This window comes from Natator depressus, chromosome 2 (genome assembly GCF_965152275.1).
Source record: "Natator depressus isolate rNatDep1 chromosome 2, rNatDep2.hap1, whole genome shotgun sequence".
NCBI lineage: Eukaryota > Metazoa > Chordata > Testudines > Cheloniidae > Natator > Natator depressus.
The window spans coordinates 218,838,543-218,860,686 of record NC_134235.1 but is presented as its reverse complement, the minus strand read 5'-3'; the positions used below and the strand labels follow the sequence as shown (position 1 = coordinate 218,860,686).

General features: G+C 44.9%; 2 protein-coding genes across 3 annotated transcripts in view; one reads left to right on the top strand and one right to left on the bottom strand.

Moving 5' to 3' along the window:
• The window catches only part of PEX1 (peroxisomal biogenesis factor 1), a 63,415-nt gene extending 49,244 nt beyond the window's left edge, over positions 1-14,171 (bottom strand). The window contains exons 1-6 of one of the 2 annotated variants that reach the window (XM_074945922.1): positions 13,925-14,171; positions 8,629-8,772; positions 4,575-4,658; positions 4,227-4,341; positions 3,370-4,136; positions 2,243-2,362 (exon numbers count right to left, since the gene is read on the bottom strand). In XM_074945922.1, coding sequence (XP_074802023.1) covers positions 2,243-2,362; positions 3,370-4,136; positions 4,227-4,341; positions 4,575-4,658; positions 8,629-8,772; positions 13,925-14,053 — 1,359 coding nt within the window. In that variant the 5' untranslated portion in view covers positions 14,054-14,171. The remainder of the gene's footprint in view (positions 1-2,242; positions 2,363-3,369; positions 4,137-4,226; positions 4,342-4,574; positions 4,659-8,628; positions 8,773-13,924) is intronic. The other variant, XM_074945923.1, reaches the window with a different exon arrangement.
• A 231-nt stretch (positions 14,172-14,402) lies between these two features.
• Positions 14,403-22,144, top strand: part of RBM48 (RNA binding motif protein 48) — a 10,511-nt gene continuing 2,769 nt past the window's right edge. Inside the window, exons 1-3 of the mRNA XM_074945926.1 lie at positions 14,403-14,537; positions 20,006-20,196; positions 20,472-20,617. Coding sequence (XP_074802027.1) covers positions 14,427-14,537; positions 20,006-20,196; positions 20,472-20,617 — 448 coding nt within the window. The 5' untranslated portion in view covers positions 14,403-14,426. The remainder of the gene's footprint in view (positions 14,538-20,005; positions 20,197-20,471; positions 20,618-22,144) is intronic.

The following is a 22,144-nucleotide window of genomic DNA, read 5'->3' as shown; positions in this document are numbered from 1 at the left end:
ACCTATCTTTGTTGGGTACACATATGACTCCCGTTACCATAATGTCGGAACACCTCACAATCGCTAACATAGTTATCCTCACAACATACCTGGGAGGGAGGGAAGTTCTATTACCTCATTTCACAGATGGGGAACTGAGGTACAGAGAGATTAAATATCTTGCCCAAGGTCACACAGGAAGTCTGTAGCAGAGCAAGGAATCGAAACTGGGCCTCTTGAATGCCATGCTAGCCCTTAACTCCTGGAGCATCCTTCCTCTAGGAGATCAACAGAGATCTCTTTGGGAAGGGAGGAAGCACTGTTCAGAAAGGAAAAAGAGGATCCCTACCATATTATTCACCCAATTTTCTACTTTTCTCTTTGCTTCCTTTGGGAACTAAAATCACTTGAGCTGAAGTAGAAAAGAAAGAAAGGAAGAACTCCATATTAACTTTATATAAGATCACATAAAATTACTTTATATTTCTTTAGTTTACTGCCTTCAAGATATTTATTTTACACCTAGGTACAAAAACCTCAGGTTTAATTTCTACTTAGTTCAACCATGCACCCTGCAATCAACTATTTACAGAAAAAAGTAGTATTTATTAAACTGATAGATTTCAACCATGGTATATTTTAAAATATAGTAAAAAAGCAAAGCAAAATTCAGTCCATTTGTGGATAAAGAACACCAGATGCATATGAAAACTCTGTGCCTATTATAGATTAGTACTACATGTTTTGTGGAGCAACTAAAGTGCAAAATGACCACACAAGTGTCACAGCAAAAAAACCCAACATATTGCACATAATGAACTAACCCAGTGAAGACACATTTGCCTTGTTGAAGAGCAGCAATGGGTGGACAGTGAGAGCTGACATTAAATAGTTTTTTGTTGGCATAGATTTGCAATGAGAACAATGGGTGTGGTTCAGTTGAGGGAGGATAGAGGGGTTCAAATATTTACTTCACTGCTAAATTTCTAGCAGAAGGAAAAAAGCAAAGATAATTCAGAGTAAAACTTAAATCACCAAATTAAAATGTATTAATATGCCTTAACTATCTTATTTAGAAACTCTCCCCAGGTATTACCTGCTAGAGGAGCATAAGAGCTTCTTCTGAAAGGAGACTTAGGAATGAAGTTCCAGCCTTAGCACTGGGTTTCTTTGCCTTTGTAGGTTTAAAGCTGGACTATACGGATTCACACCAGCTGAGGATCTGGTCCAATATTTCTTTTGTAAAGGCAGTCTTAACTATGTGGGACCTTGTCAAGGAGAAAATGTTGCTTGTGTCCTAAGCTGAAGTGGGAACCATACCATTCTTGCTATGTAATGCTTTCTAATGCAGTATTATGTAATTAGGTACAACAATATTCACAATATAATTTTGGGACTTGGCCCTGTAAACCCTTACCAACATATGTGAGTAGCTTTTAACTTCTTATGCCTCACAGACATATAGGTTTGCAGGATTTGCCCCTTATACTATATAGCGATATTTTATGAAAACTGTATCAGAACACACTTTACAGAGTAAATGTTTTTATTTATAACACACACACACACACACACAGCCTACACCAGGTGGCTCAGGGTCCTGCACATAATGAGTAATATTTAATTACATTATGAACATGGAAAATACCAATGTGTTAAACAGAAGGAAAGAGAAATTATGAAGGAAAAGCAAAGGAGAAGAGAGATGTTTTCACATGTGATTTGAAAACGTATGGAGACTTGATGAAGTGACCACTGCTACATACTACTGGTCTAGTGGTTAAAGGAGACTAAGAGTCCGAACTTATAGGCTCTATTCCTCAACCACTGTATGACCTTGGGCAAATCACTTTATTTTCATAAAATAGAAAATCTGTATTCAATACACTGTAGAATGAGTACTGTAATATCTCCCAAACACAAAAGGGTGCTGTGAGGTTTAATTACTTGACATTTATAATCCTTTGATGAAAGGTGATTCAAAAGTATGAAGTAATATTACTGTACAAAGTTTCATTTACATAGATGGTACAAGTGTCTCACTGATTTAGATATTACTTTAAATCATAACATTGTATTTATTGGAGGGGAAATTGCATTGGAATAATGTGTATTTTAAATATTAGTCTAATGTGATTTGAAGCTCCCAAATTATCATCTGACAAATAAAAAACAAAACAAGACTGGTAAACCTTAACCAGAGCAACACTATCATTGCTTAAACGTATGCAAAATGACAATGATACTAAGAACGCCAACTCACTAAATTCCTTTTGGGTTGTAATCTAAGAGATGCTGGAATTTTAGGGACTGATTCCACTGACTTAATTCTGACCGTTGCATGCATTTCTATATGTATTCTCTTTCTCAGGCCATCTGGAATCTGAAATATATACATTTAAAACAAAAAGTAAAGAGAAAAGATGGTCACACAGCAGAAATTGGTTACAATATCCCACAATATCAATATCCATTGAAGTGTATCCATCAATAAAAGCATTTCCATTACATTTGATCATCAGCCTGACTTGACTAGTTGTAATTTGCAACAGAATTTAAGGGGAAACCATTCTATTTCCAGTTGTACTCAAATCCTCTTCACACACTCTCCTCCTAATTGCCTCTTTTATTCTTTGTGGAAATAGTTGTTAAAACTTGTTGACCAGGGCTCTGAAATTCTTAGCTGCATTTTTATTTATTTATTTATTTAGCAGTGTGTATGTATTCTGAGATCCAGCTGGAGATTCCTATTAAGGTTTTCAGTGGTTTAACTGTGAATTAATTTTTATTAATATAAAATAATTTATTTTAAACAAACTTTTTTTTTAAAAGAAAAGGAGTTTCTTTAATTAAAAGTTTTAAAAAATTACTAAAATTATACATCAACTGCACAATGCTATGATATGTAATACTATCACTTCTTAGTTTGTTGACGGCTGGAGGCCAGAGCACACCAGAGAGGCATGAGTATGTGATGTAACCACATACCTTGTTATATGTAATATGTATGTACACATAGATAGTTTCAGATTCTCTGGAATACTATAGCTACAAGCAGACTGTTAAGGCACTCAATATAAATAAGTCACAAATTCCAGAAAATCTTTAAAAAGATGCTGGAGAACTTCCTCATTTTTGCTGTAGAACTGCCACAGAGCTGTGGAGACCCAGCCTACGCTGTACATTTCAAAGGGCTACTGCTGGGTTTGAGTAGTCCAGAACAGGACAAATTAGCAAAGAACAGCTACACTTGATATTATCTATTTTATTTTAGTCTACCTTACTTAAAATATTTATGTTTACAAAATCTACTCTATACAATTTTACACTAATCAAGCAACCCCAAAGTTATCTTATTAAAAACCCAAAAGCAACTGTATTCAGACTAACCCAAACTCTTCCAACATGCATGGCTTCCACACTGCTGTTATATTTTATGGCACTCTCTAGGTCTTCAAATCCATTCCATACTATCCGCACGACAGACATCTCACTGGATTCTTGACTGATATTAGAGCCATACTGGTTTCTGTCTTCTGTGCTGGACATTTGCTTTTGCTTCTCAAATGGTAGATTCTGCTTTGCTTCTCGATGGCGTTGTCTTGGGGAGCGAAGCTTACTGATCTTCCCATAAGACACTTTAATATTGGGATCTAGATCAACAAACTCCAGATTCCATGGAAAAACATGAACAGTATTTTTCTGAAATGCCTTTGTGGCTGATGTGCTCTGTACACTAGGAGGCTGGGACTGACATACTCTGAAAATAGAGTCCATATGAATCAAGTTTAATAGCTCATCTTTGAATGCACTCATTTCACTCATACCACAGGAAATCTGTTTCTGCTCAGGAGAGTGAGAGAAAATGCTCCCGATAAAATTCCATACGTTTGGCAGGACATTTGAGCCAAATGTCTCTTTTGCATCTGGCTTACACTGTTCAAGGACACCTGGATTTAAATGAGGTTCTTTGGCCAAAGGTTCCTTTATTATTTCTCCTTGATCCATGTTACTTTTAATAAATCTTTCATGTAAAGAGTCACTTTCTGAGGAAGGCAGATTGGTGGTGTTTTCTTCAAGCTGGCGTGTTTTTGGACATACAAAAAGCTGTGTGCGAGGTTCTAGTCTCCCATAAGAAGCAGGTGGCTTTAGTGTACCTGCAATTAAACAAAAATCATCAGTACATTTATCCACCCTTGTTAAAGGCTCTCTGTAGCATTGTATGAAATGCCTCCATCACCACTTACCAATTTGAATGTAAATATGAGTATTCTGCTCAACCCACACTGGGAAGATGGCTTTTGGAAATACTATTCGAATCTGGTCAAGAAGATGTCTTTCAAGAGAGGAAGCATGCAGCTCCTAAAGATAATTTTGCATAATTAGAAATCAAATACTTCACATTACATTTTGCATTTGTTTTAAGATACAAACTGTATATCCCTATATAAAATCAAATTTGAATTATATACATGTAATGTACACCACCAATGTACAGGAAACAGTGCCTTGAGGAGAAATGGAACAGGTTGGGGGCAGGGGAATGCTTATCGTGAGTAACAAAAGTATGAGAGCAATTTAAATGTTTTTATTACCAGTATTTCCCAATCATCTGCAGAGAGGGGTTCCACTTCTACTTGCTGACAGGATAAGGCTTGGGAACATGGCTCAAGGAATATCTGGCAGACAATAACACTTTTAAAAAAAATGTTTAGCCTCTGATAGTTACAAAAAGAAAAAAGTTAAATCTTTAAGTAATTTGAAAGAATTAAGTCTGTTTCACTGTACACTTTGGATGATTAAAATTACTTGCCTTTTAAATTACATTAGCTATACCACTTAACACAGCATGAAGCTTCAATATGTTATTCCTGAGGGAATTCTGCACCAAAAAATTAAAAATTCAGCACCAAAAAAAAAATTCTGCACATTTTTGTGTCAATAAATAACTGTGGAAGCTCCACTGGGGAGCACAAGCCACTGCTGTACAAAGTGGGACATCACCCTGCAGCCCTCCCTCCCCACAGGACAGGGACTCGGTGGTAAGGCTGCACCCAGACCCTGACACAATGCAAGGGCCAGGCCTACCCCAGAAACACCCGAGAGCCCTGCCCCTCTGTGCCAGGCACACCAGGTGTGGGCAGGCAGGCTCAGCCAAGCAGGATCCAAGTGTGGAGGGATCCAGGTGAGGGGTGAGAGGGTTCTGTGTGAGGCAATCTGGGTATGGGCAGCTCAGTGGGGGAGATGGATGCATAGGGGCTTGTTGCGGGGTTCTGGGTGCAAGGGCAATGAAATTCTGCAGGGGAGCCGGATGAAGGTGGTTGGGGCTTGGCAGATGGGGTATGGGTGAGTGGGTCTGGGGCTTGACAGGAGGGTCTGAGTGTGGGAGGGCTCTTCGGGGTGGTCCAGGTGCAGGGGAGGGCTCATCAGGTTGGGGGAATCAATGGTCCTGCTTAACGGGGGAGCTCCTGCTACTGAGGGGACACCGCATTCCGGGCTCCTGCTTCCCCCCTGTCCCTATCCCCTTTCTTCTCCCCACTGCCCTGTGCATCTATCCTCCTCCTCCTCCTCTCACTCCCACATCCCCCTCCCTTATCCTACCCCCCTTCTTTCCCCATTGCTTCTTCCTCCCAACCCAGCACAAAACCCTCATTTCCCCCACCCCACCCCTCTTGCCCTGCCCCACCACAGACACTCACACTAGTACAGAAAACAGGAAGGCTCCCAGCACAGAGAATGGGGAGCATGACCAGCACTAGGACCCAGAAGGCAGCATCCAGCTGCAGAGTCAGCAGCTGGAACTGAACCCTCCTTCAGCCAGGAAGCTCCGCACTCCCAGAAGTGGCAGCACCCCTGCCCAGCGTCCCCAGTCCTCCCCCGCCCCCTGTGGTTGCTGACCCTTACCCTAGGCTAGCGCCCTCAGCCCTCCTGGCCCCAGAGCACCAGGCAGCATGGCCCCAACCTCCCCAGGCTGTGCCACTGGGTCCAACCCCTGGTCGGCGTGCCTCAGCCGCACCGGGAGGATGGGTGGCGCCACACGCGCACTGTGACCCCCAGCCTGCCTGCCCCAGGGAACAGCAGGCAGGCTCAGGTCTGGGCGTGGAGCATGGGCGGGGGGATCTCAGGCTGTTTGGGAAGGCAACACCTTCCTGTGCCTACGATACCCACTGCCCATGCTGGAAAACACGAGGGCACGTGACCACTCTTGCGGCTTCCCTTTGCTTCCCCATCATTTTCTGCTGGGAAGCTAAGAAATCTGCGGAGGGATCTGAATTACATGCCTGTACAGTGTTGCAGAATTCCCCCAGGAGTAAAATATAGTACGTGATTTCTTTTGTGCCATGTTTAGACTATAGACCCCCGCATTCCCCTATAATCAACACAGCAGGTACAAAGTGAAAAGAAATAGCAACATCAATAATATTATTAGTTGATTAAATATCAATCAAGTTTCAAAGCATACCAAGAACATAGCAATCACCATAGAGGTTACAGAAGTATTTTTAAAAACCTAACTAAAACTAAACAAAAACATAGAGCACAGTTTCTGAATACATGTTTCTGAAATTTTGAATTAGCCTAAAAATATAGTGGAATTTGGAAAGCTCAAAAGTATAAATAACTGTATACAGTTATATAAGGCAGAAGCAGTTATCCACTTGTAAGGAAAAATTACAGTTTTATGAGTGGGCTCACAGAAGTATCACTTCCACAGCACAACTTTCAGGAATTGGTCATCTCATTGGTATGAGCTGATCATCAGGAAGAATGCTGGGACCTGATGTAGCTCAGGGAAAAGCAGATTGCTTCAGAGAAGCCAGTCAGTACAGAAGAAAATAAAGGGTGATTTTTACCAAAAGTTCCATTTGTCAAAGAGTAGCACTTTTCAAGATACTGGCATCTTAACATTTTTTTCTTTAAATAACGTTCTCTTAAAATGAGGCAATTTCTAATCCTCTGTCCTCTGTGCAACTGCAGCGTCAAATCAGTTTTTCCAAAAGAAGCAATTGGCTTTAAACCCTGAAGGATCCTAAAGTTTCAATGTATGCAATACAAATAAGAAATATCCTTTCCCTTCCATACAACAGTAAATAAAAGGGAATATTTTTCATGGAATACTATTACTGCAGATAAACACATGCTTCCTGAAGGCAAGGGGATAGTGGGGCCATCTATTTTAATTTGTTCCTTTGATAGGACAGAAGACTTTATTTAATGGCATCTTTTTTGGTGAATTTTTTGCTAGGATCTGAAGGTTGCTCATAAGGATTTTCTTCTGTGAGCTAGTAATTTCCAGATTTTAAAAGGATAACTGGGAGGATTTATTTATTTAGCATTTATGTATCTTAAATAAGCATAAATGTGTAAAAATCTGGCCACGACTACAGCTAGGGGGGCAACAGTACCCTAATCTAGTTATAAGTCATCAGAAGAGCCAATATCATTATCTTGTGAACAGTAGGAAAATTGCAGATTTTCACAATATTCTATGGGCTACTTTTCTTAACTATTGTATCTAGAGTCAGGATAAAACAATTCCAGTTGAGATTAAAATAACCACTTAAGCAGCTATACAATGTCATAAAAGTGTTCCAGTTACTTCTGCTGTTGACCCAACAAGATATTTTATAGTCCAGTGGCCAGATAACCATTAGCTTTCCAGTAATGATTTTCAAAAAGCAAACAAGTGGAGGTGCCACACTGCCTGGTCAAAAATGTTTCCTGCTGTGCCTTCTTTCTATAAATAAAGTTTTGGGTGAGGGATAGCTCAGTTGTTTGAGTATTGGCCTGCTAAACCCAGGGTTGTGAGTTCAATCCTTGAGGGGGCCATTTAGGGATCTGGGGCAAAAATTGGGGATTGGTCCTGCTTGAGCAGGGGGTTGAACTAGATGACCTCCTGAGGTCCCTTCCAACCCTGATATTCTATGATCATATGTGAAATATACTTCGAACAGCTGTGTGTGAAGTAATACTTTTCTGCCCATGTTAATTTAATTTTCCACCTGCCATAACCAAAACACTGTGTTGTTGAAAAGATTAACAGTCACATGATGGACAAAACTCTGGTTGCGTACTGTCTCCTGGGCACCTGCCCAACTTCTTTTTGTAACAGGAGTCACAAGAAGAACTATGGGACCTGGTCTAAAGAGTGAGAAAAGGCAGATCCTTTTACAGCAAATCTGCAACATGTGTGCAAGGAGAAATGAGTCAAAGTCTCAGTGCAGAAAGAACGTCATATGAGTTAGGAATAAGAGCATATATATAAACAAAATGATAAGAACTGAAGAAAAAACAAACAACTACCATGAGAAAATTCCAAACTTGTTTTATTTCTTTTAAAAATACTTTCCCTTTAAATTAACATTTCACTACACACTCAGACTACAATCCTGCAAAGACCTACCCACATACTAAACTGCACACCCTATAAGTAGATCTATTGATTTCAGTGGGCAAATTTTTGCAGGACTGGGGCTTAAGCCCCCATTCCTGCAATTTATTTCATCTGAGTGGACACCTCTTACCACATACAGCCCCAGGGAAGACAGTGGGGATCTGCCTGCCTGCATAGAACAGGTTGCATGATTGGAGCCTAAATTGTAAAGCATTATTCCTTCAGATTTTTTTTTTTTAAAGTGCATTCCAAACCTGCTCTCCTTCTGCAATGCCAAGTTTCTCTGCTAGGTGTCTGTTAATTTCAGCAATATTTTCACCATGGTGACCACAATGTCTGATTTCCATCCAACTCAAGAATATAGGCTGGTGACCCCAGGAGACTTTCACAGCCTGACCCTGTTGATTTCAGAGAACAGAACAACATTAATATCAAACAACTGAAGTTAAATTATCCTCATTCTGACTAACAATATAGACAAAATCTTCCAATTACAAAATGAACAGAAATGTGTAATTTGTTTCTGGATTTGTCATGTCCTATTTTAATGAATAATGTAGGATCTTAGCACTAGTAAAAAAGAAATACACTGTAATACACTGAATCATTGCAAATCTGAATAGGGCTCTCTGTGCAGGTGCAAGAGTCTCCCTATATATATCAGATTTGATTACTGGGGCCTTGCTTTGATACATAATAGGAACATCAAGTAATGAAGGTAGAAAAAGAGGTTTATATGCACAAAAGGTTATGAACCTGTTTGGTACTCCAATATATACACCTTGTCAGTTCTCCTTTAAAGGTTAATTTTAGGATGACCATATTTCCCTATGCTGAATATGGGACAACTGGTAACATTACTTATATTCAAACAAATTCAATGGCAATTGTACAAACGTTCAAATTAGCATCAAGTTGACTAAGCCCCTGTTAAAAAGAAATACTGTGTAGTTGGATTCTTTTTATTTACCTTCCTACCTTTAAGGCTTTAGAGTTCACATGGGGAGGGGTGACACCCCTCCCCCCCACTCACACAGGAGGAGGGGTGACACACACACTTCCATACACCTCTCTCACACAGTGGGGGTGACTGACTGACTGACTGACCTGACCCTCCCTGCCCTCCTTCACCCTCCATGCTTGGTGGGCCCCCGGGATAGAACCACCTCTCCTGGTACCTGGCACTGCGTCTTCCCGAGACAACACGAGGGGGGCATGCAGGGTCACATCCCCCCCTCAGATTTCTGCCAGGGTTCACACCAGAATGTGGCTAGCAGCAACCTTTTGGCACTGTCCAGGAGGGAAGGGACGGGAGCTACTTCCAGCTGCAGGGCAGAAGGAGGGGGGAAGGGATGACCTGGCCTGTGTCTTTGCAGAGCTCATCTCTTCTTCCCCCACCTCTACTGCTCCCATGTGGCTGGAAGCAGCTTGTCCCTTCCTGCCCACACAATGTCAAAAGCCAGCTAACACATCCAGGCGGCTGCTGGCCACTGACATAACCCAGCTGCCTCCTGTCCCCCGGGTACAGCATGGGCAGGAAGTGTTAAGTCCTAAGGATGCATAGTGCACCAGGGCCCAGGGAACCTGACTGCAGGGGCTTCAGTGAACTCAGCCAGAGAGGTGGCTCAGCAGAAGAGGGTGCATAGGGGATGGAGCAGCCCCGCGCTCCCTGAGGCCAGGACCCAGGGGGAAGGGTGGGCGAAGAGGGTGCTAAGCCCCTGCGCTGGCAGCTACTGTGGAACCTGCAGGTTCAGGGCATGAACAGGCTGGAAAATTGCTTCCCCCGCCACTCCATAGCTTAGATGAGAGGCAAAGAGGCTTCCCTGTGCCAACACTGTGCAGGGCTTTGGCATATGTAGGGCTCGGCTCCTCCTGACCAGCACCCTGGGCTAGAGGGTCTTGGGCTTTCCTGGGGTGCCTGCCCAGCCAGAGGCAGTGGGGGAAGGAAGAAGCCTGCCGGCCAGGCTGTTGGTGAGCTGAGCACCCTGACCAGGGGCTGGTTCTCTGCAAAGCACTGGGAGCTAGACGTGCCCCACTGGGGGTATATGGACGAGCAGCAGGGCTGGGGGAGTGAAGGGGCAAAGCAAGGAGAGGACGAGGGGAACCACGTAAAGGGCTGATGGGTGGGCAGCAGAGCTGACACATAATTGGCCTCCGCCGGCGCCTGCCTGCACTCACCAACCACTGCAGCTCACAGGAGGGCTTAAATATGGGACTGTCCCTTTAAAAATGGGATGTCTGGTCACCCTAGTTAATTTAGATTCTATCAAGCAATTGTTGGAGTGTGGAAAATGTAAAGATGTAGAATATTAGGAGGGATTTGGATGAGTATAGGCAGACTGTGTGGCATTAGGAAACAGGGATGACATTCCAGGCTACAATTTTGGGGAGAAGGGGACAAGACGAGGATTGTATCATGTCAAAAACATGATACGATGTTGCATTTGTTTTGTTTCACTGGTCAAGTCAACAAGAGTTGAAGGCAACTTGACAGAAAGTTATTTTATATTGTCAGCTACTATGTTTCTTGTACCTTCCTCTAAAACATCAGCGATTGATCACTGTCACAGACAGGATACTGAACTAGATGAGCCAGGAATCTGATCTAGTATACATTACTATATTACTGGTCCTAACATCAGGGATGCCGAAAGTCCTCTCCAAGTCCTTGTAAATTTCAGAGTGGATGGTAACAACTCTACCCAATAGTCATTCCAGCAACCCGTGGACCACAAGAGTCCTGGTTTGACTTTTGGCTGTGATAACAGAGAGCACACAGCAAAGTCTAGACTCCAGATGGATGGGGGATTTTGCTAACTGGCCAAAAGGATCCTAGTCCAAACATGGCCCCTGTCCCAAATTATCTGGGATTACCATGGTCTAAGCATGGCTTGCACATAAGACAGCTTCATGGTCTTCACATTGTGCTCTGCCCAACAAGACATTGTCACGTCAACCTAGAATATTACAGGCTTGGGGCACCTCACCACTGCAAGGGGATGTTAGTGGTGAGGGGCTCTAGCGGCAACAGGGGGGTATTGTGAGAGGTCACTGACAACAAGAGGAGACTGTCGCTGGTGGTGCAGAGTGTTGCAAAGGGGTATCACTGGCATCCACGGGTGCTGCTGTAGTTAAGGGGGCATTGTGAGAGTACACTGGTGTTGAAGAAGGGGCTCGGTAGCATCAAGGGGCAGTGCTGCTAGCATTGTTAGCATTGAATAGGGCATTGTGAGGGGCACTGGTGTTGTGGGGTTCATTGCTGGTGTCATGGAGCGGTGGTGAGAGGGATCACTGGCGTCACAAGGGCCTGTCACAAGGAAGTGCTTGTCTCGAGGGGGCGTTGCTGACATTGAGAGAGGGCATCATGAGGGGATACTGGCATCAGGGTGTGTTGCCGATATTAAAGGGGCATTGTGAGAGGGGGTGTTGCTGGCATTGAGGGGTGCATTGTGGGGGACTGATACAAGGGGGTGCTTGCCTAGAGGGAGGGCATCATGACGGGATATTTGAATTTGAGGGGTCATCATGACAGGATGCTGGCATGGGGGTGTTGCTTACATCAAGAGAGACATTGTGAGGGGGCACTGGCATTGAGGGGGTCAATAGCGTCATTGAGTGGGGTGTTGTAAGGCGATGCTGGAGTCGGGGGCATCAGGGAGTGTTGTGATGCTAGCGTCAGAGACATTGCTAGTGTTGAGGGGCTCCTTGTAAGGAGGCACTGGTGTCAGGGGATATTATGAGGAGGTGCTGATATGGGGGCGGGGTGTTGCTGGCATTGGGAATGTCAGGAGATGCTGGCACAAGGGGCATCATGAGGAGGTGCTGGCATCAGGGGACATTGCTGGTAAGGAGGGGGAGCATTGTGGGAAGCTGCTGGCATCGGGGAGGCATCATTGGCACTGGAGGATGTTGCGAGGAGGTGCTGGCGTCAGGGGTCATCACTGCCATCAGGGGGGCATTGTGGGGAGTGCTGGCATTGGGTGGTGTAACTGGCATTGAGGGGGATATCAGTGGTGTTACTGGTGTTAAAGGAGTGTTGGGAGGTGGTGCTGGGATTGGAGATTGTTGCTGGCATAAGGGGAGGTATTTTGAGGAGTTGCTGGCATCGCAGGGGCTGTGTGAGGAGGTGCTGGCATTGGTGGGCACTGGTGGCATTAGGGGCATCATGAGGAGGAGCTGGCATCAGGCACTGATTTAGGGGACATCACTGGCACTGGGGGTGTCATTGGCTCTGGGACATTGTGAGGACATACTGGCATTGGTGGCACATTGTGAGGAGGTGCTGGCATTATTAGGGTATTACTGGCATTGGGGGGGTCACTGGCATGGAGTGGAAGCATCATGAGACGGTGCTAGCATTGGGGTCATCACTGGCATTAGGGAGCATCATGAGGAGATGGTGGCATTGGAGGGCATCACTGGAATAGAGGGCGTTGTTGGTGCACGGGGAGTGTCATAAGGAGATGTTGGCATCAGGGGCATCACTGGCATGGAGGGGGAACACCGTGAGGAGGTGCCAGCATTGGTGTAGCACTGGCATTGGGGGCATCACTGGCATGGAGGGAGAGCGTTGTGAGGAGGTGCCGGCGTCGGGGCGTCACTGGCATGGAGGGGGAACGCCGTGAGGAGGTGCCGGCATCGGGGTGTCATTGGCATTGGGGGCATCGCTGGCATGGAGGGGGAGCGTTGTGAGGAGGTGCCACGTTGGGGCGTCACTGGCATTGCGGGCATCGCTGGCATGGAGAGAGAGCGTTGTGAGAAGGTGCCGGCGTCGGGGCATCGCTGGCATGGAGAGAGAGCGTTGTGAGCAGGAGCCGGCGTCGGGGCGTGGCTGGCATGGAGGGAGAGCGTTGTGAGCAGGAGCCGGCGTCGGGGCGTGGCTGGCATGGAGGGAGAGCGTTGTGAGCAGGAGCCGGCGTCGGGGCGTGGCTGGCATGGAGGGAGAGCGTTGTGAGAAGGTGCCCGCGTCGGGGCGTGGCTGGCATGGAGGGAGAGCGTTGTGAGAAGGTGCCGGCGTCAGGGCGTCGCTGGCATGGAGGGGGAGCGTTGTGAGAAGGTGCCGGCGTCGGGGCGTGGCTGGCATGGAGGGAGAGCGTTGTGAGCAGGTGCTGGCGTCGGGGTGTTGCTGACATTGGGGGCATCGCCGGCATGGAGGGGGAGCGTTGTGAGCAGGTGCCGGCGTCGGGGAGTGGCTGGCATGGAGGGAGAGCGTTGTGAGAAGGTGCTGGCGTCGGGGTGTTGCTGACATTGGGGGCATCGCCGGCATGGAGGGGGAGCGTCATGGTGAGGGGGAGTCACTAGCACTGGGGGGCTCAGTGTCGCCATGGCAGTGGGATGCTGGCAGGCTGAGGGGGTGTCTAACGGAGTGGGGGTAGTGCCGCAGTGTCACCGTAGCGATGAGGGGCAGGGGTGAAGCCATGAGGGCTGGAGGAGGGCGGCTCGCTGTCACCCCAGCGACAGGGCGCTGGTGGGGAGAGGGGACGGGGCACTGCAAAGAGCCGCTCCGAGGGGCCCCTCCGCCCAGAGCCCGGACAGGGCCCACCCCGGTACCTGCTGCAGGCGAAGGTGGGAGGCCAGCACAGGAGGCAGGTGCAGGAAGCAGTCCCGGGTGCCGCTGAAGGTGACAGTCACAGCGGCGCCTCCCGCGCCCCCTCCGCCGGGATAGCCGCTGCCCCACATCGCGCCCGCAGCACCCAACGCCGGCGCGCCCCGGCAGCATCGAGCGGCCGCTCCGCGCCCAGGTTAGAGTTACCCAGTATGGACCAAGAATAGGAAGCACAAGCCCTCACTACCTTGCCCCCCCACCCTCCAGCGGCATTGGTATGGCCCATCACAGACCAATGAGAGTGCGTGCGACACTCACCCGCTTTCTCTGATTGGCCGTTCTCTCAAGGGATTCTGTTGGTGCTGTCTGGCCCGTCGAAATCTCTCTCGTACTTCCCCGCCCGGAACCAATGAGAGCACGGCAATCGCTCCCCGTTTCTGTGATTGGCTGTTTTATCGGGGATCTGCTGGTGCTGCCTGGCTGTGGCGCGCGGGGGAAGGTGGGAAGATGGCCGCGCCTGGCGATGGAGTTGGGGGTGTCTGTAAACATCACGCGCAGCAGGACGTTTGCGACTCGCGCGCCAAGTACCGGGAGGGGCGCAGGCCCCGCGCAGTGAAGGTGGGAGTGGGCGGGGTGGGCTCTGGGTGGCTGCTTCCAGCAGGTTGTGTGGGGTGGGTACTGGTCAGACAGGGACTGGTCGCCTGGTTGTGCTCAGCCGGGAAACGCGCGCTGCGGGGGTTAGGGCTGCTGGAGTCTCTGAGTGTCTTGCCTCAAATGCCCTCACCCGCCCCCGGGGTACGGAACACAGCCCGGCCTGCCGCTTCCTCCTCGCCGGGACGCAGCCCAGGAACCCCTGTCGCGCAGCCGGTTACGGGCTGCTCTTGCCGCCTCCCGTCCTCACTGGGGTAGCCTCATCATCCCTGGTCCCAATGCTGCAGCGCCTGGAGCTGTGTTAATCAGTCTCTGTCCCAGTTCCGAACAAAGCCCTCCCCGACAATGCCCCGCCACCCTGAGGCGCCCCATAGCACCGGGCTCAGGCTGAACGCAGCCCTCCTTCACGCTGCCATGCTACCCTGAGGCACCCCAAAGCAGGGGCTCAGCCCTAGCTCCCTAGCGGGATGTGGGTGCACTTAATGTACGTATTTATATGGCTGTCCGGTCTAAAGGCCGCTCTGTAGAATGATGGAAGATTTACAGGTTTACAAATCATCCCCTCACACACACGTACACAGCACTAGCTGGAAATAGATGAGGTTTGAGCCTGGTAAAAACTAATAAAACACTTGTCCCCAAAAGAGTTAGGAACCACTTGATTAACTGATGTGTGTACATCTCTCATTACAATAAAAATCAAGTTTATTCAGACCACAGTTTACCCCCCTTCTACACAAACCTGGTGGTATTGTGAATGTGATTCATTAACCTCAGGAATGTTCAATCATGAAACTACAGGAAACTTTATTCACATTGAAGGAAATCCCACATTATTTGAAAATTCCACTCCTACTATTTTTGTTTTGGGCCTCATTTTAGATATTTTATTATGCACCGAGAAAGCCCATTATCATTCAGTTGAGTCATGGAATTATAGAAAACAGAAATGGAAAGATTTATTCGTTTATCTTGTCCCGAAAGGTTGCGTACAATGCATACAAATCCAGGGTCCAATCCTGCAAACATGCATGTAATTTTATTCACTCATGTGAGTAAAGTTATTCTTGTTTTTGTAGTATCAGGATTATAAAATGCAATTTTGAAAGTTGGTTAAGCTTGAGACCTAAATATTCCAACTGTATCCCTTAATTAAATCATATTCAGTGAATATCTATGATTGACTAAAGGCTATTTGAAGAAAGCTGCTGGGTTGAAAAATATTTTTCATTGTGTATTTTTGTTTGAGTTTTGGAAATATATGTGGCTCTTCTTATGTGGCATCTCCATTACTGGAGGTTTGCAACCATGGTAGCCCATTCTGTATGATCCTCTGCTAATCTCTTTGTGGATGAATAGTTCTTCTGATCCACGCATCATATCACACTGTCCATCCAAGATCTTCCTTTTTCTGTCTTGTGCTCTTCTGTCATCAGCTTTACCTTGCAGTGCCTGTAAACATGCATCACCCAGTGAACCTCTTAAAATATGCCCTTCAAGTCAAATCTTTTAGTAAGATCTCTAATTAGATTTTGCTGAGTTCCAATCATCTGCAGTACTTTTTTGTTGGTTACGAGATTGTAGTTTCTTTTGGATTATGGATTGTTTGAATATCCATGTTTCATAGCTGTAATTTAAGTGTAATATAATGTAAGTTCTCAAGATTTGGAATTTAGTCTTCAGACTTATGTCCTTTCTCATCAGATGTTTATTCTTCCAGAATGTCTCTTTCGCTCCTGCTATTCTGGTGTTGACTTCAGTATCCGATCTTCCAGTAATGATGCTTCCTAAATAGCAATAATTTCTCAGTTGCTCTGCAACACTGTCATTAGCTGGAATCTTGCTTGTTTCCCAGGACCCTTGTATACCACCATAGTTTTTGTTTTGTCTAGAGTTGAATGTGGACGATATTCTTTGCCATATTCCTACATAATTTCCACTAACTTCATCAGACCTAGTTCTAAATCAGCCAACAGCACTGTGTCATCTGCATAGCAAATGTTATTAACCCGTTTTCCATTACTTTTAATATTTTTATTTTGTCAATTAAACACTCACTATAAATGTTGAATAAAATTGGTGTCATTATACAGCTTTGGCTCACTCCTCTCTTGATATCCATTTCATTTTCATCTTCCATTATAATCGCCTTCTGATTCCAGTATAATTGTTGTATGACTCAACGTTCATATCTATCAGTCCTTACACTTAACATATTGAGCAATATGTAGTGGTAGATTCAGTCAAATGCTTTTTGGAAGTCAGTTAAGCACAAGTATCTTGTTTTCTCCATTTCAGTTGATTTTTCTAATATGATCTTCATTATTGTGCCCTTTGCAGGTGTTAAACCATATTGTTATTCACTTATTTTCTTATCAATCCATTCCCTGCTGCCTTGTGGATTGTCTTTTGGCTAGAGGCTAGGGTTCCAACCTGAAAAAAATGGCTTGATTCTTGAGGCTTTTGTGGAGTATTAGTGCCAAAGTTGTCATAATCACCCAACTTAACATTCCCCAACTGCCATGTAATCTGACTGGCCCTCAGTGTGAACCGGTGCCCTGCATGACCAGACATGTGAAACTGGTGACCACAGGAATGTAAGGGGACTGAATCAACCCAGGAAGCACCCAATGTATGCGGACAAATGGAAAGGTGAAATGTTACAATAGGATTGAGATGTTCTGTATAGGTGGAGATGACTTTGTCACAAGTCTTCTGAGCAGCAAAGAATACAGAGTTATCAGTGCAGGTGGACTGTGAAGTGGGAAAGGAGTGGCAATTATGGTAGATAGAACTATAGCTGAAAGGACTGAATAAGTGAATCTATCCTCTGAACCTGTAATGACAATAGCAATAAAAGCATGTCCAATGATTATTCAAATATATGTCCCAAGAAACTGCAGATTCTGAACAGGATGTTGAAAAATTCTGTGAAAACTTCAAAGCAATGGAGATCAGTGGTGGAAAGAGATATAGTGGTAATTCTTATCGGAGACTGGAATGCAAAAGTGGAAGTAGAAAAAGGCCAATTGTCACAGATATTATTTGGAGCCAGTGAAAGAAATGACAGAGAAGAAAGATTCAGAGAATTTTGAGAGACACATGATCTCATTATCTGCAGTCCTTATTTTCAACAAAAAGAAAGCACAAAGCATACATGACAATCACCAGGAAGGGATGAATAAAAACCAAATTCATTTGATCATTATCAACCATAGGTATAGAAATTGTATTAGGAAGATTACGGTTTTGCCAAGCGCAGATTGTGGATCAGATCATAGATTGGTAATGAGGAGACAGAATATCAAACTGAAAAAGTTACACAAAGTCAAATACCTTGAAGCTCTGAGGAATTATGAGATGGAAAGTCACTACAAAGAAGTGTTGTGGATCATTAATGCTGTTATAAATATAAAGGGCAAGGTAACCACCTTTCTGTATACAGTGCTATAAAATCCCTCCTGGCCAGAGGCAACATCCTGTTACCTGTAAAGGGTTAAGAAGCTCAGCTAACCTGGCTGGCACCTGACTCAAAGGACCAATAAGGGAACAGGTTTCAGAGTAACAGCCGTGTTAGTCTGTATTCGCAAAAAGAAAAGGAGTACTTGTGGCACCTTAGAGACTAACCAATTTATTTGAGCATAAGCTTTCGTGAGCTACAGCTCACTTCATCGGATGCATACTGTGGAAAATACAGAAGATGTTCTTATACATACAAACCATGAAAAAATGGGTGTTTAGGGAACAAGATACTTTCAAATCTTGGGGGAGGGGGAAAGCTTTGGTTTGTGCTCTTTGTTTATGTGTTTGTTCTCTCTTGGGACTGAGAGAGGCCAGACAGAAATCCATCTTCTCCAACCCGTCCTAATCCAAGTCTCCAATATTACAACCAGTATAGGTAAACCAGGCAAGGCGGATTAGTTTATCTTTTGTTTTATGTGAATTTTCCCTGTGTTAAGAGGGAGGTTTATTCCTGTTTTCTATAACTTTAAGGTTTTGCCCAGAGGGGGATCCTCTGTGTTTTGAATCTGAATACCCTGTAAAGTATTTTCCATCCTGATTTTACAGAGATGATTTTTACCTTTCTTTTTTTTTTTTAAATAAAATCCTTCTTTTAAGAACCTGACTGATTTTTTCCATTGTTCCAAGATCCAGGGATTTGGGTCTTTGATGATTTTGTAACAAATAGGATAGGATATTATTCTCAAGCCTCCCCAGAAAAGGGGGTGTGTAGGGCTTGGGGGGATATTTTGGGGGAAGACGTCTCCAAGTGGTCTCTTTCCCTGTTCTTTGTTTAAAACGCTTGGTGGTGGCAGCATACTGTTCAAGGACAAGGCAAAGTTTGTACCTTGGGGAAGTTTTTAACCTAAGCTGGTAAGAATAAGCTTAGGGGGTCTTTCATGCGGGTCCCCACATCTGTACCCTAGAGTTCAGAGTGGGGAAGGAACCCTGACAAATGCAAATAAAGACCAAGTGACTTGGGAAAGTCTGAAAGATGCTATCAAAGAATCTGCAGATAAACCTGTATGGTAGAAGTTACTAGCTAAGATATCCCATGGATAACGGATAAAATCATTGCTCTGGTGTATGAGAGAAGGAAAGTAAAAACACAATGATCAACAACAGAAAAAGAGGAGTACTGAAGACTAATGTGGGTCATGCATTCAAAAAGTTTCTTGAAAGATTCACTGACAATGCATTTTGACCTTAACTGTAATGAGTTTGTGATTTAAATATGGATTGAGCAGATGTGGAGCTTTTCAAGGAATAGATACCTCATTATGCAACAGAGTCAGAATGCTCTCTAATCCCCCGTAACCTGCTGAATGGGGAAAACTTCTTTTATTCTGAATATCTTGTATCTAATGCTTCTCCAGTGCACATGTGCTACATGATCACTGAACTTGCAGAGCAGTCTGTTCTTAGTATTACTAAGATCTCCGACTGGGGATGCTTTATTTTCCCCATGTAAATTCACCATGTTTCTAACCAAGAAAGATGTGACAGGAATACTTTTTTTTAAGTTTGCCAGTGCCACATGATAATTGTCCAGAAAATCAACTGTTCATTGTTGCAAGGAATTTGCAATGTATTGGCTAGACTATAGCACTGCTCTTTATTGGATCAGACCTGCTCAAAAATAAGCCCTAATTCAGATGGTAGACACCTGCTTTTGGATCAGAATGATTGAGTTCTATCCTCACTCACTGATGAGGAGGTCCTTGCTGACCATGGAATTCTTACAAATTCCTGTTGGGATCCCACAATACTCCAAGCTCAAAATCAAAAGGATAGATGTTTTAAAATTTTCAAAGTTCTAAGAGGGTTTTAGGTCCAATAGATAAGAAAATTACTTGAGATGTTTGAATATGGTATTTAATGTTTTATTGCAAGATAAAAGTATGAATGTATTTAAATGTTTTTATTTCTTTCAGGTGTATACTGTCAACTTGGAATCTCGTTATTTGCTAATACAGGGAGTTCCTGCTTTGGGTGTTATGAAGGAATTAGTGGAACAATTTGCATTATATGGTGCCATTGAAGAGTACAATGCTTTAGATGAGTATCCAGCAGAACAATTTAAAGAAGTTTATCTTATCAAATTCCAAAAATTACAGAGTGCAAGGTATTGCAGCAGATAACATCTGTCTGCATTCCATTTCTTTAATCTTTGGTGCCTTAATATTGGTAAATTTCTTGAGATTAAAGTAAAATATTCATCCCACGTAAATATATTTGGTACATATAAGAATGGTGTGTTCTTCTCATTGTGTCGCAACTGAAACATTTATTACAAACAGACCAAGAGACTATCAGTGATCCTCAAATGTGTTTGTTAAAATGTGAACTGTGTTAACACTGGAGTAATGTAACATTTGAATACAATTTCCTTTTGTTTAGGGTAGCCAAGAGAAAACTGGATGAACGGAGTTTCTTTGGTAGTTTGCTTCATGTGTGTTATGCTCCGGAATTTGAAACAGTCCAAGAGACGAGGGAGAAGCTGCAAGACAGGAGAAAGTATATAGCAAAAACAACAAGTAATAGAGGTTTGTAATTGGACACCCTATTGAAAGTTTAAAATATCACTTTTGTTGGGGGTATGTTTTGGCAAAGTAAAAGTGTCTACTCTTACAGTTAATTGTTCATATTTACTTTGCTGCAAAACGCGCGTGTCTGTCTTCAGTAGTTTAAGAGCAGAATGGAAAGGCACTTCAGTGTTTAGTGGATTCTAAATGATCAAAGCCACACAAAAGATGGTCAATAGGGGAATAAGAAATGCACAGGTTTTAATGCTTCTGTTTCTTCGGTTTTCATTGTGTGTGATCTCATTCATCAGAAACATAAGCACGGCTAAGAAACATGGGGTGAGATTCTTTTCCCCATTCTGACTCCTTTACGCGGGGTAAAAGGGCTGGAGTGGTGTAAACAGGCCCTAAAAATCATGGATCCACCAAGGAGAGAATTCCCCCAGTGCAGGGACTGGTGATGGACATAGTGGGGATGAGCTATGTCAATGGTGGGGCTGCAGCATGCAGCACTGTGGAGATTCCAGACTCTGTTGTAGCCCATAGGACAGCCCCAGGAGTTACTGTAACTTAGATAGCTTCACCCCCCACACCCTAAGCAGCACAAATTGGAAGGGCACAAAACTGACTTAAAGCCACATTCCCGCTCCCTCCTCCTGCCCCTCTACCTTTGCGCTGTGAGTTCTGTGCTGCATCTCCAAGAAGCACACTAGAGAATCTCATCCCTAGATTTTATAAAGAGTTTAGGCTCCATGTGTTTCATATATTGTCATTGTATGCTCAAATGCTTTGGTTCTGATGGGGGAAAATAATTGCACCAGTGAACTTCTGCCGTATAACTGAAAGAGGAAATAGTTTGTATAGAATAGGTGTCAGGAACACATTGTCTTGACTTTCTGAACTCTAGTGATTTCACACTTACTAATAATCATGAATAAGCTTAAGATTTTGTCATGGTTATTTTAAGTAAAAGTCACGGACAGGTCACGGGCAATAACCAAAATTCACAGGAGCCTGTGACCTGTCTGTGACTTTTAAGTAAAAGTCCCATGGTGGGGGACTGATAGGCTGAGCTGCACCGCCATGTGGGGAGGATGGGGGACACAGCCATGGGGGGGGTGGCGGCGGCGCATAAAGCACAGGCTCCAGAGCTGGCTGCAGCTGCAATGCAGGGGCACATTGTCCCAGGTACAGCTGCAGCCACAGGGTTCACAGCCACAGGGTTGTGTGCACTGCTCCAGCCCTGGCCAAAGCCACTGAGGGGCATGTGCACAGCCATCGAGGGACGCATGGCCCTGGCTGCAGTCCCGGCCGCAGGGCAGGAGCGCACGGCCCCGGCTGCAGCCACGGGGTGTGTGGACAGCGCCAGCCCTAGCAGAAGCTGTTGGGGGAAGGGCATAAAGCCCTGGTTCCAGCCCAGCCATGTGGGGAGGAATGTCACACAGTCCTGGCTCCAGCCCAGCTGCGGGAAAGAGGAGCATAGCCCCAGCGCCAGCCGCAGCCATATGGGGTAGGGGCTCACAGTCCCGGCTCCAGCTCCAGCCCCGA